This window comes from Toxotes jaculatrix, chromosome 16 (assembly GCF_017976425.1).
Source record: "Toxotes jaculatrix isolate fToxJac2 chromosome 16, fToxJac2.pri, whole genome shotgun sequence".
Lineage (NCBI taxonomy): Eukaryota > Metazoa > Chordata > Actinopteri > Toxotidae > Toxotes > Toxotes jaculatrix.
Window position 1 is genome coordinate 8,577,191 of NC_054409.1, and position 16,620 is coordinate 8,593,810.

At 39.7% G+C, this 16,620-nt stretch overlaps 2 protein-coding genes across 2 annotated transcripts in view; both read right to left on the bottom strand.

The window, feature by feature from the left end:
• The window catches only part of arrdc1b (arrestin domain containing 1b), a 31,764-nt gene extending 27,318 nt beyond the window's left edge, over positions 1-4,446 (bottom strand). The window contains exon 1 of the mRNA XM_041059788.1: positions 4,274-4,446. Coding sequence (XP_040915722.1) covers positions 4,274-4,391 — 118 coding nt within the window. The 5' untranslated portion in view covers positions 4,392-4,446. The remainder of the gene's footprint in view (positions 1-4,273) is intronic.
• Positions 4,447-7,266: 2,820 nt separating this feature from the next.
• Positions 7,267-12,525, bottom strand: LOC121195875 (glutamine synthetase-like). The gene is made up of 7 exons (XM_041059571.1): positions 12,462-12,525; positions 11,135-11,309; positions 9,892-10,053; positions 9,660-9,806; positions 9,382-9,509; positions 9,003-9,202; positions 7,267-7,965 (listed from the first exon to the last, which is right to left on the bottom strand). Exons 2-7 carry the CDS (start codon positions 11,301-11,303, stop codon positions 7,671-7,673), a joined length of 1,101 nt encoding a protein of 366 aa, XP_040915505.1. The 5' UTR covers positions 11,304-11,309; positions 12,462-12,525; the 3' UTR covers positions 7,267-7,670.
• Between the last annotated feature and the right edge of the window lie 4,095 nt (positions 12,526-16,620).

Here is a 16,620-nt window from a genome sequence, read left to right on the forward strand (position 1 = left end):
ATTTTAAAAAAAGTTTGAAAACAAAGAAAAGACTCTCACAGTGTGATTCACAAACCACAGGTCAAACAAGATAAAAACATAACAGCACAATCATAGGCACACAGTGTGTGTGCACACACTTGTGGCCAGCTTCACATGGGCCTGAGGGGATGTCTAGTCTTGTTTACATAAAGCTAGTGGTTTGTATTACCACAGATAATGATTGTGTTGCAGTGAATGTTTGTGCTTTTGCTTTTCTGTAAGTTAAGCTGAGATCCACTGCTGTCATCTGAGATTCAAAAGAACAAAAGGCCGAAACGTCTCGTTTACACTGTTCTGGACTCGACTAAGATGTACAGTAAAGAGCCTTAAAAAGATAAATGGGACAATAAACAGTGAGGAAGTCAGATCAAATCCACTTTCATTTGAAGTTACTTATTTCCTGTTGCAGCTGCTTCTCTTAATCCTTCTTGTTTCTCAGTAGCACACAGTCACAGAGCTGTACATGTTATTTAGAGTGTTGGAGCCTGAAGTAAACTGTCAATACAGAGGTATGTCCCACATGGGATAAAATGTCTACACACGCTGTGTACAACTGTGTCAATGCACCTCCTGTATCAAGTAACTATACATAGTGCTGAGAGCCAGGAGGCCGACAAAGAAACAAGAGGAGGCTAAACAGAACAGACAGGCTGGCTACGCCCTTTACCTCCAATCTATAACTCATCACCATTATCACAGAGGAATCCTCTGCCTCTGAGTCAGTATGTTTACAGTTAATGCCCCAAATCAACAACATTTTACCTGTTAAGTTCTAAAACAGAAATTTCAAACCGGCTACTTAGACTTTGGGGATTCACAGGAAACTGCTGCAGTTACTGTTTATATTTTTATTGCAATTATATCAGCTTCAGAGTTCACTGTTCACTCTCCTAATGCTGCATCAGATCTGTATCAAGTTACTGCTAATGCAAACTGAACATTTCCTACCGCTATTGTTCCACATCAAAAGAATTAAACTGATGAAACAACGTGTGATTAATATTGTGACTCAGCCACGTATCTGTAAAGTATACAGATGTTCTGCTGACACACTAGTTGCTCCTCTGTGGTCCAGATGTTGCCAAACCAAACAGGAAAGGAAGTTTAAGGGGTTTAACTTTGCAGTTAAGCAACTAAAACAGTTAGTTAGGAAAACACTGTGACTATGGCTCAACAAAAGATAACAAGAATTGTTAGGGGTGTAAACTCCAGTCTCCAGTATAAAAGTCAAGACATGTTACACACCCATTCACCACACAAACCTTACTTTTTGCCTTCCTACACAAAGAACAAACGACTTCCTGTATTGCAGTGTTGGCTCTGGCTGTGAGTCATGCCCCTCACACATCATCCAATGTGAACGTAATATCTAAGGAACAACAAAGTTCTACTGCATGTTCAACATTATGTGTAAGTAATGTGTATGAGTGGCTCATTCATGTACTTTCATTCATGCATTTATGACTCTGCTTATACAACTGTCTCTGTAAGGAAGCCAATCAATAGAAATGCTGTCTAATGGTCTCCATCATCAATAATAGAGTGAGGCTGAGAATTTGGCCTCAACAATATTCAGCATCTCAGAATGCCTGTATCTGTTTATTAATATCCCTCTGTATTTATTTCAGCATACCTCTTGGTAACTGTACACACCCAACTCACACTGCATTGTAAATAAAACACTAAACAAAGATTCATACAGATCATATGGTGCCACAGCCTACGTAATGGATAGCCTGTGGCTGGCTTATCAGCCAGGATAAACACACACACACACTCCAAACACATAAAACAGAACTTAACAGTCCACTTTAATATAATGCTGACATCCCTGCCCTGCATAACAAGAACAGTGCTGTGGTAAAATATCTAAGGATGGATTCTTCTTTTTCTCTGGAAACTGTGAAGATTTCTGGTAGGAAACGGCTGCTGTCACAAACACTGAATGGAAGGGAAATGGGAAAGGTGACGGGAACAGTGTCAAGGTAACAAACAGATACCCACTCTTTTTCATATTTGCAGTAATAAACCAACTCCTCTGTAATCTCATGTCAATACACAGAAACAGGAAATTCTCACGCTTGAACAAAGCAGACACTTCCTTACTGCAGCATGATTCAAGCCATGTGATTAATTGAATCAATGGCAGCCATGGTTAAGAGGGGTATGTCACTGACCACATAATGCAGCCTCCGCATTTACAGTACATTAACGGACGTGCTGAAAGCCCAAGATGGAGCCCAGGTCGCTTCAATTGGAGTACCTTCACTTAAAAGTCAGCAGAGGGCTCTGACTGAGGGACTTCAACTGGCAAAAACAACCCCATGGTTTCGTTGACTGACTTGCCCAGCCGGCTGGATGAAGCATTTTGTAGAAATCTGATATTGTGTACCGTGAACTACGAAAAGTTGCATAAACATTAACATGTCATTTATCAGATTAGACCCCAATCTTTTCTGTTACTGTGGCCATGTTCAAAAACACCACCTGTCAAGGAACAATTCAAGTACAATGCACAGTACGATGTGCAATAGCTTAAAAAGTGGCATCTCTGTCGGTCCACCAGTGTAACTGATCCATTAAAACATTTATGCGCAAATTCATTTTAATGGTCTAATGTTCAAAAACTTTGTTTTACGTTTAAAATGGACCAACCCCAAAAGCAGTAGGTGATAAAGGCAGCTAGCTGATCCAGGGTATATGTTTTTGTTTGAGAATTGAAAACATCCTGTGGTTTTTCACACTCTGTTGCAGGTGTGAAATTTGACATCTTACATGATACAGTGAAATGAAAGTGGATGGATGGTCCACCAGTAAATGCACAGATATCATTCACGTCCCTTCAGCATCAGCATCAACATCCCTCCACAGCATCAGTATTTTTATTGAGCTGTTCACCTGACATGGAGAAGCTCTCTCGCCACAGCAGCCGTCACCACAGGATTTCATTTGGGAGCAACGCCCAGTGTCAGGTACAGACGAGCCGCAGCCGCGTGACCTTGCGGTGTAACAGAGCTCAGCAGGACCTCTGACCTCTGCCGTACCGCCATCTGCTTCAGGTCCCCCAGTGCATTATGGCAAATGAATCTCACTATGTCAGACAAACAGGTGGAACTGTTGCAAAATAGCTTAACAGAAACCTCAACTGATCCAAAATAATTATTAATAAAACGGAATTAAAGGCAAATTATGTTGTAATATTGTTAATTTCTCTCTGATTCTTTACTCATGTATAAAGTGAATTAAACAGGGAGTTGTTCCAATATCATAGTGTTACAGGCCTACATTCCCTTTAGACGCTGTTCTTGCAGCTGGGAATTTTTTGTGAGGTAGTGATGATGAAACATGAACTATACAGCTTTTATTTTTTAACCACAAAAATCAGCTCAACCACACTGCACTTTTCCGCAGCCCTCTCTGTGTACAGACCCTGTCAATTAACATACCTCTGTGCCAGACTCCCCTTGAAAAAGTGCTTTAGTTAAAGTTGATAGCAGCCCTCTATTATCAGAGAAGAGTCCCCACAAGGATCGCTTACATACAATGGATTCTTTGTGTTCTTCCATGGCAACTCCAAAAGCTGCTCTCCACCTTGCTAACCCACTTTACTCCCCATTATTAACTATTTCCAGTAGTTTCTCTGAGATGTTGTCAGTAAAAACTTGTGATTCCCTTCCATATTGTAAAATGTCAATAGATTTACGAACAGAAAATCGTTTTTAAACAGCAGTAAAGTGTGTTAACACCTGTTGTTCTGCCTTTTTCGGATGCTTCACCGTCCAAACAACATCCCTAAACATTTACGGTGGTTCGTCGAAAACAATGCATGGAAGCAACATGTTGCAACAAGCAGGATGTGGATCCAGGATGTGGGTTTCAGACGGCGTGACTACCCGAGCAGCACCGACTAGCTGAAATGGCAAAACAGAGTCCGCAGCGGCCGCTCGTGTCATGCGGAGGGTGGAAACGCTCCGTCCACTCCCAGCGCAGCAGCACCAAAATCCAAGACGTCCGCACCAAATTTTCAGACGGCGACGGCCACGAAACGAGCCGTGAAACCCGCTAACAAAGAACCACGCCGCTGCCCGACTGTCCTCTATTCTTCCTTATGTCCACCATCACGAAGGAAAAGTTTATTTACATTGAGTCTCTCCGAGCGCTTCACTCAACCAGGCGGTGAAAGACACGCTGGCAGAGGAAGAAAAAAAAAAAAACATTTCCCCGGCTGAATAAATGTTGAAGGAAAGCTTACCTTTGTACTGCAGCGGGCTGCTGGTTCGTATTTTCACCGTCCCGCTTATAGACTCCCCCGGACCGTAAACCACCTTGCTGTTGGTAAAAGTGATATCAAATTCTTGAAGCTTTCCCATGGCTCCGCTACTCCGCCGCTCTGCGTCTCTGAAAGCGCGAGGAGGCGATGCTGCGCTCTCACCTGCTGCCGCGTGCCCCCTCGGAGACCAGTGACGTCACGTCGACTACGACCCATTGAGAGTAATGGGAGGGAGGAAAACCCATGTACACTGTGGTTTATGGGCTGAGAGCGAAAATCTCTTATATAATTCATTTACAGGATCATTTGTGGTGAAACAAATTTTATTATTACACAGCTGAAAAAAAAAGTTAAATTAATTTGATTGGACTACTTGAACTTGACTGTTTTTGGTGTTGATGCGATTTCAGGTTGTATTTACTTTTTTTGAAAATGTATTTCTTCGACTATGTAAACAACGGCTTTTGAGGGGAAGTAGTATTAAGAGCCATTTAGAAACCCATACATGTCTCTTTAGCATTGTTCACCCAGTTTCAGGATTGGTCAGAACAAGTTGCCACAAAGGTCAAAAACGTTTCATTCAAAATAAACTTTTTATTCTGTGATATACTTGAATGTTTAACACAGCTGTATTACTCATGTGTCCAATTATACTGTAAGAGAACTGTATGTATACTGTATGTAGAGTTCCACAGGTTCCATGTCTGACTCCAAAGTACTTTTCAAAATAAAAATGGAGGAAGGATGTTATGACACTTTCTGAGAAATTGTGTACATTAGTTGAGGACAAAGACTGGTTCTTATTAACCCCCTGTTCCTCCCACTCTCTGTACAGTGTGCAGTTTCTTTTCTCACAACAGGGCCCCAAGATCACAGCATGTCACCAGCTGACTTACAGTACAGGAAATCTCACTCCCCAGGGGGACTGCCCAGTTTGCCCAGTTGGTGAGCCAGTCTCATTGGTGTCTAATTGTACCAGTACCAGAGTGTATCATATTTGGGTTCACCCTATAAGGTGCAGCCCCAATGAAATGCACCTTCCTTTCTGATAGTGCAGGTAGTTAAAACCTCCAACATTTCACATCCTGCAAGGTGGAAATGTGTTGTTGAGGTGGACTAAACTGATACATGAGGCTTTCTCCCTTTAGCTTTATTACAAGAGTGCTCATGCTGAAAAGAGGAACACATGTCAAACAAAACTCTTTAATTTGCATGTGGACTGACAGTGCCAAAGTTCCTGTTCGTCATCATTAAGAGCAATGTTTTTGCATTTAGTAAAAAAAATAATTACCATACCAGTTTGTATTAACAGGAAAAGCAATTTGTGAACCAGAGAACACTGATCAAAAACGGGTTCAAACTTCATGAACACTGGCTGGCAGCTTTAGTTTGTGATTTAACACAAACTAAAGCTGCCAGCGAAGTGTTGCACCACCATCCACCTCTTTTTGCTGTGAGTAGCTCCTTCTTTGTGCATTGTGGGGACCAAAGTGTCCATCAACACCACACTCTCAATGTGTGAGCATTTTTTTTTTAGCCAAAATGAAACTACACTCAAAACATAATGAGGAATTGGCATAAAAAAATATCTCACAGTATTTCACCCTTACGCTTCCAATCTCTGTGTATACTTCCTGTCTCTGAAAGCACTTCCTGTCTCTCATTGTACTTCCTGTCTCAAAGTGCATCATCCATAGCTGGAGCAGATATGAAAGTTACAGCTGTGGTGCATAGAAAGCTCACAGAAAAAACCCCCATTTGATTGTGGCGTTTTTACATACAATTTTCATTGTGAAGCTTTAACATGGTGCATTTACTAAATTAAAGACACAGAGACAGGAAGACATTAATTCTCTCTCTGCCTCTCTCTTTCTGCCATCATCTCACCAGGCTGCTAATATTCCTGGTAAAAGCTTTGAGACAGATGTTTCCATGACGACAGACAAACACCATGGTTGCCAAGTTACTGCCTGTATCCATGGAAATCTGGTATGCTGTGGCATCTGATCTGGTCTAAAGAATCACTTTTTTTTGTTTACTCCTTTTGCAAAACAGCTCCTCAAACAGTCTGAAGGACGAGTCATTTTTCCTCTGAGAGGCCGAACGTGAGAGAGGATCGTGTGTCAGGGCGTAATAGGATATAATGTTTACACCATATGTCAAGTACACTGAGCATCAGGCTGAGGTGAATTCATGCCACTGTAATGACTGAGAGTGTAATGACTAGCCAACCTCATTCATGTCTTTTCTGTCTTTATACCTACATCTATTGTCTGTTGCTCCTGTTGTTGTATCTTCATGGTTTTAAACTACATTTTATTTATCTCTTCTTAAAGTGCTGCACAGGCTCTGGTCCATTGTGACCTTTTCTCAGATTCTGACCAGTGAATTGCACATTGTTAAGTGTACAGTCATGGCTGGACGCAGTGTGATGAAAACTAAATGAGTAGCTCCACCTGGTGGACAATAATGGCCAGAAGCCATTTACATCTGAAACAGTACTGTAGTGGGTTTGGACAGATGATTGTTGTCAAGTTATTTTGCTGGAAATGCAACAGAGAATTAACTCTAGAAATAGAGAATAATATAGAAATAATAACTTGGCAATAGTGACAAACACTGTGATATTTTACAACAAATTCCCTCAATATCAACATACTATTATTTTACAATATGTGGATCACTATCTGCACTTATAGAATCACTGTCTAAATCATTTGTCACGTGAATATGATGACCAAATGATATACATGATTCTGCTGATTTTGATGAGCTAAAACATTCAAGAAGACCCAGAAAATTTACTGTAACACAGCCTTGAAAACCTGAACATTTACAACATTCAGAACAAAATAATCACAATATTGATATTATGTTTATTTAGTGACCATGTTGTGTTTCTCAGTTTCTTTCACATTTTATTTCCTACTCTGATATTGCAGAGACACAAGAAAGCAAGAAAGAACAAAGACAAGTATAGCACAGTTGTGTCTTTATTTCAAACTAACACATACGTTTTGACTCATATTTTAATGCAGCATTATAAGCATCTGGGCTCAGAATAGCCATAACACATAGTTATTCCCAGTTATTCTGACAAAGCTGCTGTGCAAAACATTCAGTTTCCCCTTTCCAAAGACCGTTACAGTACTGGAGAAGTAGCTGTCAGTGCACAAGGATGTCTACTTAGTATCAGCTTAGATGAATAAATATAGCAACCACAATAACCATTAAGTCTGCTTGTCTTCATTTCTTCATCTTGTATGAACATGGTTTTCAAGAGTCGAGCTCTGGGTGAACTCACAGAAGGATGCAAATTATTAAATATCGCTACATATCCAGTACAGCAGGCTGCACCTTTCTCCTTCTTGCTCTCCTCTTACTCTTCTGAATCCAGCAGGCAGGTGTGTGCGATGGCCTCAGTCACACTGTATGGGTCACAGTTTGCTGCGGGGCGGCGGTCCTCGAAGTACCCGCTCTTGTCTTGGCCCACCTGGCGGGGGATGCGGATGCTGGCACCTCGGTTTGCCACTCCAGCAGAGAAGTCATTGATGCTGGAGGTTTCATGGAGACCTGTGAGACGCCTCTTGTTGTCCTCACCCCCACGAGGGTCATACACACGGATGTGTTCGAGGTGTTTTTTGCTCAGTTTTTCAATGGCTTGCTCAATGTAACTGTCAGAAGAGGAAAAGAAAGACAGCTGAGTTACGATGGGTTGCTGCAGTGACTGTCTGTGAATGAACAATATCTCCTTAAAAACCAAATTTATGAAAGTTTAATACTTAATAAGCCAGTAGGTTCATTCATCTCTCTGTGTCTGCAGTAGAAAGTATAAGTATATATCTAATCTCATATTTTTCTAATGTACAAACGTGCAACATCAGTCACAAACAAGTGGTAGATGTGTTTTGCTAACACATTTTTCCTGTGAATGAAACCTGGCAGAGTCTACTTGAACCTGCAGTAACTGATATTACTTTAACCACTTGGGGGCAGTGGAAACAAGTTGTGAACACAACACTGACATATCATTAACTTTTACATTGACATGGGTTACCAAACAGTTGCCTATTTACACTCTCAGCAGGTACGAAGTAACATTAATACTTAATTCTTGCCACGTGATGAAATTATTCTCCTTTAAGCTCTGTTAACTCTTTAGGGAAATGTCTGACTCCTCAGCTTCTCACCAGCTGGTGTCTAACTGTGTCTGTCTGCTGCTTGGCCCTGAGCAGGTGGTGTATGCTGGGTTTATCAGAGCTCTGGCTGGTGAAAACAGCTCTCTGCTATGGCTTAAATTGAAAATAATCTGAGCAGTGGAAATGAACCAGAACAGGAGGGTTGAGGGCCAGAAAACCAAAACAGTGACCTCAAGGTTCCTAAAAATCCATTGTTACTGGAAAAAATATATATAATAGCTGCTTTAATTTACAGAATTTACAGATACTCAGTTTATGTAAGTTGTAAATGCTTTTGCTTATAGTCCACACACAATTAGTTCAAGGTCAGTGAGTCAATGGAAAATGTTGAACAAAAATTTAGTTAGTTGGATAAGCTGCTGCATGTCGTCATGTTTCTGTCACCACAAATACAGATATAATCAAAATAAGGACACAAATAACAAAGTAAACACCCATTTTTTCATCGTACTGTATGGAGTTATATTGTATCAAGACTAAACCAAAACTGAGATAAGGAAATGTTTACTCACTCCAGTCCATCTTCTTCCCTCATCTGCTTGGTGCTGACATTCGTGTGGCAACCAGCACCGTTCCAGTTGCCCACCATTGGCTTAGGGTCCAGTGTTGCGACAACCCCAAAGTCTTCACAAACACGGTGCAGCAGAAAGCGTGCAACCCACAGATGGTCGCCCATCTCAATACCCTCACAAGGACCCACCTGGAACTCCCACTAAAGTCAGAGCATGCACAGGAAACAAAGAGAGGAAATAAGAAAATAGTCGAGGGGCAGTGTAAAACAAAATGGCAAAACTTTTGTGAAAACTTTACATTTGAAAGGATGATCATGCCAGTATATGACATAGTATTTTTTTTCTCAACACCGTGTGTTAGAATAATGTTGAGACTCACCTGAGAAGGCATAACTTCAGCATTGGTGCCACAGATTTTGACCCCTGCATAGAGACAGGCCTTGTAGTGACACTCCACAATGTCCCGTCCATAAGCATTATTTGCCCCCACTCCACAGTAGTAAGGGCCTTAAAGTGGGGGACAAGAAGGGAAGCTTGTCAAGAAAAAATAATTGCAAATCTTGTGCAAAAAAAACAAAACAAGACATGGTGTGTTTGTGATGCAGTCTTGCCATTTGGAGTGCTCCAAAGAGGAGATAAGAATTACTGCTAACTCACCCTGGGGTCCTGGGTATCCATGTGCGGGCCAACTGAAAGGATGTCCATCTATTCCGAGTAGAGTGTACTCCTGCTCCATACCAAACCAAATGCAATGCTCTTTAACCTCCTCCATCACTTTGTTGCAGCTAGCTCGATGGTTAGTCTCTAAACAAAAACCAGGAAAGTTCGTTTGTCCTGAGCTTACTGAATGAAATCAGTAAAACGTGATCAAAAATTTGAAAAAAGGTACCTGCAGGTAGGCGGTTGTATTTGAGGACCTCACAGAGGACGAGTTTGTTGGGGTCCAGGGTGAACGGATCCCTGAACATGCAGACTGGGATGAGGTACATGTCACTGTTGGAGCCCTCGGCCTGGTACGTGCTCGAGCCGTCAAAGTTCCATTCAGGAATATCTGATGAGAAAATTTTACACAGGAGATTTTTGTCAAAGCAGTTCTCAAATACGATCCACCATTCTGTACCTAATAAGTGCACAGACTAGCTCAGGTGTCGCTGAAACATTAAATAAAAACATTATTGTTAGGAGTTTAGGATCTCACATGCTCAATGTAGCTACTGCAGCTCTGAAGGCGGAATTTCCATTCAATGCAGCAATTGTTTTATTTGACTGCTTGGTTGCAGCGAATCAAGATGGTCTCCAAACACAATTGCCTTCATTTGGACTCATGTTTCTGGTCACCTGATGAATGTGAGTCCAGTATTCATTCTCACTTTTGACTCTTTTTTGATCTCCATGGCTCCAAAAAAAAAAAAAAAAAAAAAAAAAATCTGGCTCTTTAGCGGCTAAAAGTTAAGTGGCTGCTGGTGGTAACTTCAAAGTTCCTGTACAGACTTGAAAACAGTATTTTCCCTCTGTTCAAAGTATTGACTTGAGCATGTTTAGGTACCAGTACATCACGAGTCTATCAAAATTATAAACTTTCGATGTACATGCAGCAACGTCAAAACAGTTCAAACGGACAATTTTACACATTATAACTGGGACCTCACATATATTTTTATCAGATAACTAAATGTTACTTGGAACATGTTCTAAATTAGACCAATGTACTGAGCACTAACAAATATTTGTTCTCCAGCTAAGCCAGCATATCAGTGAGGTTGCACCAGGATCCTCTTACACCTGTGTTGTGTACAGGGAAGGCGTGCAGCCCTCCCTTTCTGTGGACAGTTAAAGAGTTAAAGCTTTTCACAGTTTATTCTTATATTTCTGACTGAATAATTCCTTTACCTTTCATTTCATTTCCATAAATTGAATTGAATTGAATAGAATTGAAACTCAAATTTAATGTTTTTATCTCTCAAACTTGTTCCATGCATGTTTTACCTTTATCTTCATGTGAAAGGTTTAAGATCTTTTGCAGTGAATTGGAAAAATGACCTTACAATCAACTGACTGCTGTGAAGTGTTCAGTTTTTGGTCAGAGGCATCTCACCACAAAACCTATAAATCATAAAAAAGATGACATTTACCTTCTATGCTTTCTGGTTCACTTTCCAAGGTTCTGGTCTTGTTGCGAAGGCCCTCTCCGGTGCCGTCGATCCAGATGTAGGTGACCTGGCACTTCTCTCCCTGTGGCAGGCTCATGTAATGCTGACGCAGGCCCTTGTTAAGGCGAGAGCTCAGCGACACTGATGCCATGTTCACCTTCAATCAGAAAAGTAGAATGTAAAGTAGAAGTCATGTTTTCATTAGGTTCAGTATGGAGGGAAATGTACATCACACTTTCTTTCCTCTCTCTTTTTTTCTTTATTATTCTTTCCTTCTTTTCCTGAGCCATTCTAATGCTCTGTCTTTCTTCCCCTCCTCACCCAACCTGCATGAAAATACCAAACCTGGAGAGACCAGGTTTTAAGAGCACCACTTCTTTAGGTTCATAGAGAATTTCACTTATTTTGTTTCCCTTTGGAACAACTCAGCTGGGTCAGGAAACCTGCAGGGCTTAAAACACGTTTGCTTAAATAGAAGGTGTCAGTCATAGAAACTCACCAAAAGCAAACAGTCATAAAGACAAAACAAATAAACATCTGAGTGAAAAGAAAAATCATTTGAGAGCAACAGTGCATATTGTCATATTTTACCACAGATATTTCCTGAAATCACATCTTACTCTGCTGATCTCTTTATGAAATACAATGACTGTAAATAAAATAATAGAGTACAAAAAACAGGATATTCATTTGATGTCTGGTTTGTGAGGTGTGTCTGTTTTTACTTTTACTTTCTTTCACAGAACATTTGGGAATTTCATTTAGCTTTTGTGTGCAGTGTCAGTAAAATGTGTGATAAGTTAGTCACACACGTCATAACCTACTTACTGTACCTTTACACGTCATCAATTATAAATAATTTTGTTATCATACAATAATCTGTAAATATAATGTTTGCTATTAGATGTGGTTCTGCGTAAAGAGATTATATTCATCTTATTATAACCCTAACCCTTAATTAAAAAATAAACTTATTTTTAATAAAACTGTCAAATCAAGCATTATAAATATAAATATAAAAAAGCATTAAACTTCCTCAAAAACTACACTTGTCAAAATCTTAAAAACTTACTAATGTATTCCTTACTAATGTATTCCTGGCTGAGCTGTGTAACTTGAATAAAAAATGATCACATTTGTCCAAGTAGTTGCATCAGACTCAGCATCTCTTTGGCTCATGTAAGGAACAGAAAATTTCTTATGCATTTCTTATATTAAGTCAAGTTATGACATGTTTTTTTCAGATTAAATGGTTTTGTTAAACAAAGAAAACTAAATATAAAAAACACAGACAAATATTTGGACTTACTGTGTTGCAGGTGACTTCAAGTGTAGTCGAGTATCTACAAGACAACTGTTGTGCCTAAACTTGTTTGTGGTATTTAACTAGGTGATGATGACACAGGCCCACGTGTCATTCATGACATTTCAAAGGCTCGCTGTAAGTGTAGGTGTGTGTTTATGTGTGCCTGGTTATGCATCCACTGCATACAGTATGATGTTTTCATAAGACAACATCATACTGTATGCAGTATGATGTTTTCATAAGACAACATAAGATCCTTTTTGCCTGTAACAATGTTTGAAACATTACTACTTTTCCTCTCTGGAGTGAAAAAAAAAAAGGTGCAAGCAGCAAAACATTTAAATGAACCTTCTCTATCAAAATCAACTCATTCCCTCCCCTTTATATTAAAAATAATCAGTCAGTTAAATCACTGCACTGGTACAGCTGAGGCGACCATAAACTCCCACGAGAAATAGTAATGAACACCCACCTGTGCCAGAGAGGCCATCTGCTGTTAGTGACCGACTGCTGTTTGCTGAGCTGAGACTCTTGCAGCTCAGTGAACACAATTAGAGACTAGGAGCTGCTCATATGTGTAGTTTCCATCAGGTTAGCTGTCCTGAGATCAGCAGGGAGGGTAGAAATCTAACGACTCAGACAGAAAGGGGACACAGTCACATGGGACACTGGGATGGTGTGTTTACATGTGTGATGTGGGCACAGAGATGGCCAAAGACACTAGCAATATGAGCTGTTTAAAATGCAGAGGAGCCACGCAGGGCCTCCAGGACCCACCAGAAACACAATGATGTTGCATCCAAAAGGTAACAAAATTAACTAACAAAAATATCCTTGTTTTCATTGAAAATAAAAAAAGATTATTTATGCTTAATGATGATTACCTGGCTTTGTTTTACTAATGTATTTGTAGCCATGGAAGTACCATAATAGCTCTTGGGATGATAAAGTCAGTTGGGTCCACCACACTGGACCCAGGCTGAAATATTGCAAAACCTATCAGACATACTGCTATGAAACTTTGTGCCCAGAAGATGAGTCCTACTGATGCTGGTGACCCTCTGACTTTTCCTCTAGCTCTGCCAGAGGGTCAAATTTTCCATTTATCCAGTGAAGTAACTGTTTCTGTTTGTTTGTTCAGTAAGTGGATGTGTTTCTTGGTAGATATGTGTTGCACAAATTAAGATGTTCAGCGAGGTAAATAAAAACCGATCAAACAGGGGAATCAAGTCAGCAGCTGTCATGTTAATAATTCTAAACATTTTCTCAGGATGAAAGACTTTGGATACTCCCTCTCATGACAATGGTCTAATTACAGGCAGTGTGTGCTGATACATGTTAGTTGATTTGCTATCACAAACTCTTTGACTCACGGACTCAACAAACAGCAACCCCGATGCACCACATTCTTTTGTATGGTTTTGTTTTCCTTGCTGTGCAACATTCCAGTTATAACTGGGAACACCAACCCTCCACGGGAACAATTATGGCACACACAAGAAAGAGACAACAAGTTATTAGCTGTTCACTTCCCCCTTTTTTTTACAGAATTAATGATACCAAGCTCAGCAGTTCTGGTTTTATGTGCAGAGGTTTTGCTGAAACTCCTGCATCCACCATAATACAGTGGAAGGGAAAAAAATTTTGTTTGGGAAAAATTGCATTTGTACGCCTATCTATGTACGTATGTGTATATGTATACATGTACATATATACGTATACATGTGCATCTACAGAAGACATCAGCTGGATTAGACTCCTGAGGTGTCTGAAAGGACAGCAGTGCCTGTTCACATATCTCACTGCCAGTCAGTAAGCATATTCCGCTGTTTGCTTGGACCAGTTTGCTGCCGTTAGTCATTAAGGATGGGATCACCACACTGGTCCAGAATAAAATATGTCAGCAGCTGTTAGATGTATTGCCAATAACTTTTGTACTGATATCCATGGTTGTTAGATGATGTATGTAAATGATCTTGATGATCTTCTGACTTTCTGCCTTGGTGCTACGAGCAGGTCAACATTTTGGGTTGATGGCCAAATATATTTTCATCAGATCAACATTTCAGTTTGTCCAAAACTTAGGTTGTCAGTCAACCCTGGAGGATAACAACTGAAATCAGCCCAGATGTGACAGTAAATGGACCAGACTTATATAGGCCAAGGACCAGTTGCCGCAGAAGTTCTGTTTTGCTGTCACGTTTATACCAGGTGAATGAACCACAAAGAAAAACTCCTGCAGAACTAGTTCTAAAATGTGATAAATTCCAGTTCTAGTGCAAAAGGACACCATCCCCATTCTTAACCCTGTACACACTGGTCTGATTGGCCCTGGCTGTTTTCAAGAAAGGGAAAGAGACGTCAATGAGCACATATTTGAACTGAGAACAAAGTCAGAGCAGTGGGCGGTGATTCATTGGTCTGCAGCCAGACTACTGATGATCTATGTTGAAAAATCTGAATTAGTACTACAGTTCAGTAATGTGCATAGCATCTGACACCATCTCTCCGTATTATCTAAAGGCTATTTTTATTGCCTCTTAGCTTTTATTTGATAAGTGAGAAACAGGTCAAACAACAGTCCCTGACCTTAAACCAACTGTGAACAATGGTGGACCAATAAAAAAAAAACATACAGGGTGCTCCTGATATTTCACATTTAACCATCAACCACTTCAAACAAAGGTGGTTGGCTTTAAGCATTAAAATCTTACCCTCTCAGCATTTGGCCAGCCTAAAATTTAATTTAATGTTTTTAAGAAATTTAAAAACATTAAATGGTTTATGTTACACAAATATCCACAGTAACAAATGGTTCAAATGCCCAAATGTGCAATTAAAAGGCGAGGTGAACTGGCTCTGTCTTGCAAACATGTTCACACTCAGAAGTCACTATTCTTAAATGAATCTTCATATATGTTTCTCTTCTTTCTTCACTAAGCTTTTCTCACAATGCGTCCGCTCTTTCTCAGGTCTCTGCTTCCTTTGTCGGTCCTGACAGACCGGCTGCTCACCCTCCAGGCTCCCTGACATATCCGGGAACTGAGGAAGAAACACAGGTGATGTAAGAAAGAAACAATCTACAACACACCACAGAACTTCAATTCATGAGATGAATAAGCTGTGATTTTTTTTTTATGTTTTACAACCAACATCTGACTCCATTATTGATTTATCTACAAATAATTTTTTAGATCAAATGAAAACTTCTTTTTACAAAATCAGTACTTTTTAAGCCAAAAAGTACTTAAAAAACATTCTTTAAATGTTAAAATAACATTGAAGGGGCCCACCTCTTACCAAATATGAAGGTTTTAGCAACAATAACAAACAGTAATTTTGTCTTATCCTCAAAAACCTGCATGATCAAAAATTGTTCGATGGGTGATCAGCCCCCAAAATATTTAATAAAGCCTATGATGATAGGAAAAAATGGAAAGCACCTCTTTCTGCTTGTCTAGCTAGCTACTTTTTTTATTTGAAAAAAGTGTCTGTAGCACTGATTATACGTATTTGTTTAAAAATTCACTGCCAACAAGTTGGTCAGATTTGGTTAACCTTTCCTTTGCCTGATTTAAATCAGAATTTAGTTAATTTTACATTTCGGTATTAGATAAAATATTTTATACTCAAGGTTCAGTTATTAGCTTTGTGGAACTTGCCAGATGCTCTCAGATGACATAAGTAGGCATGTTAAGAGGAGGTCTTATGACACTTGGCCAAGTTTCATTAACTGGTAGAAAGCCTAGGAACAAAGCTAGTAAGTCAGCCTTGAGTTGAGAATGTTTTACCACAAGTATGTGATCAGGTCAGGAATTAATCTCCATTTTCAAATATTTATTTACACACAGTTTGTATTTGTATTTGGGAATTTAGGATCTTTTTGTTATGATTAAGTTTTATTATTTTCAAGTTTAGATTCTTTTATGTGTTTATACTCTTTTGTTTGTGTTTGTACTGGTATCTGAAAAAAAATTAGTGACTGTCAGTTAATGGTTTATTAATCACTATCAGTTTTTTTTTCTTTCTCATCCTCTCAGGACTGCTGTTGTATTAATACCTATCACTAGGTTATAGCAGTGCGTCCATATTTACCTAAGCAACTATGCAGATGGTGTAGTCCTGATAAAAACCAAATCCAGATCAAAGCCAAACACACACA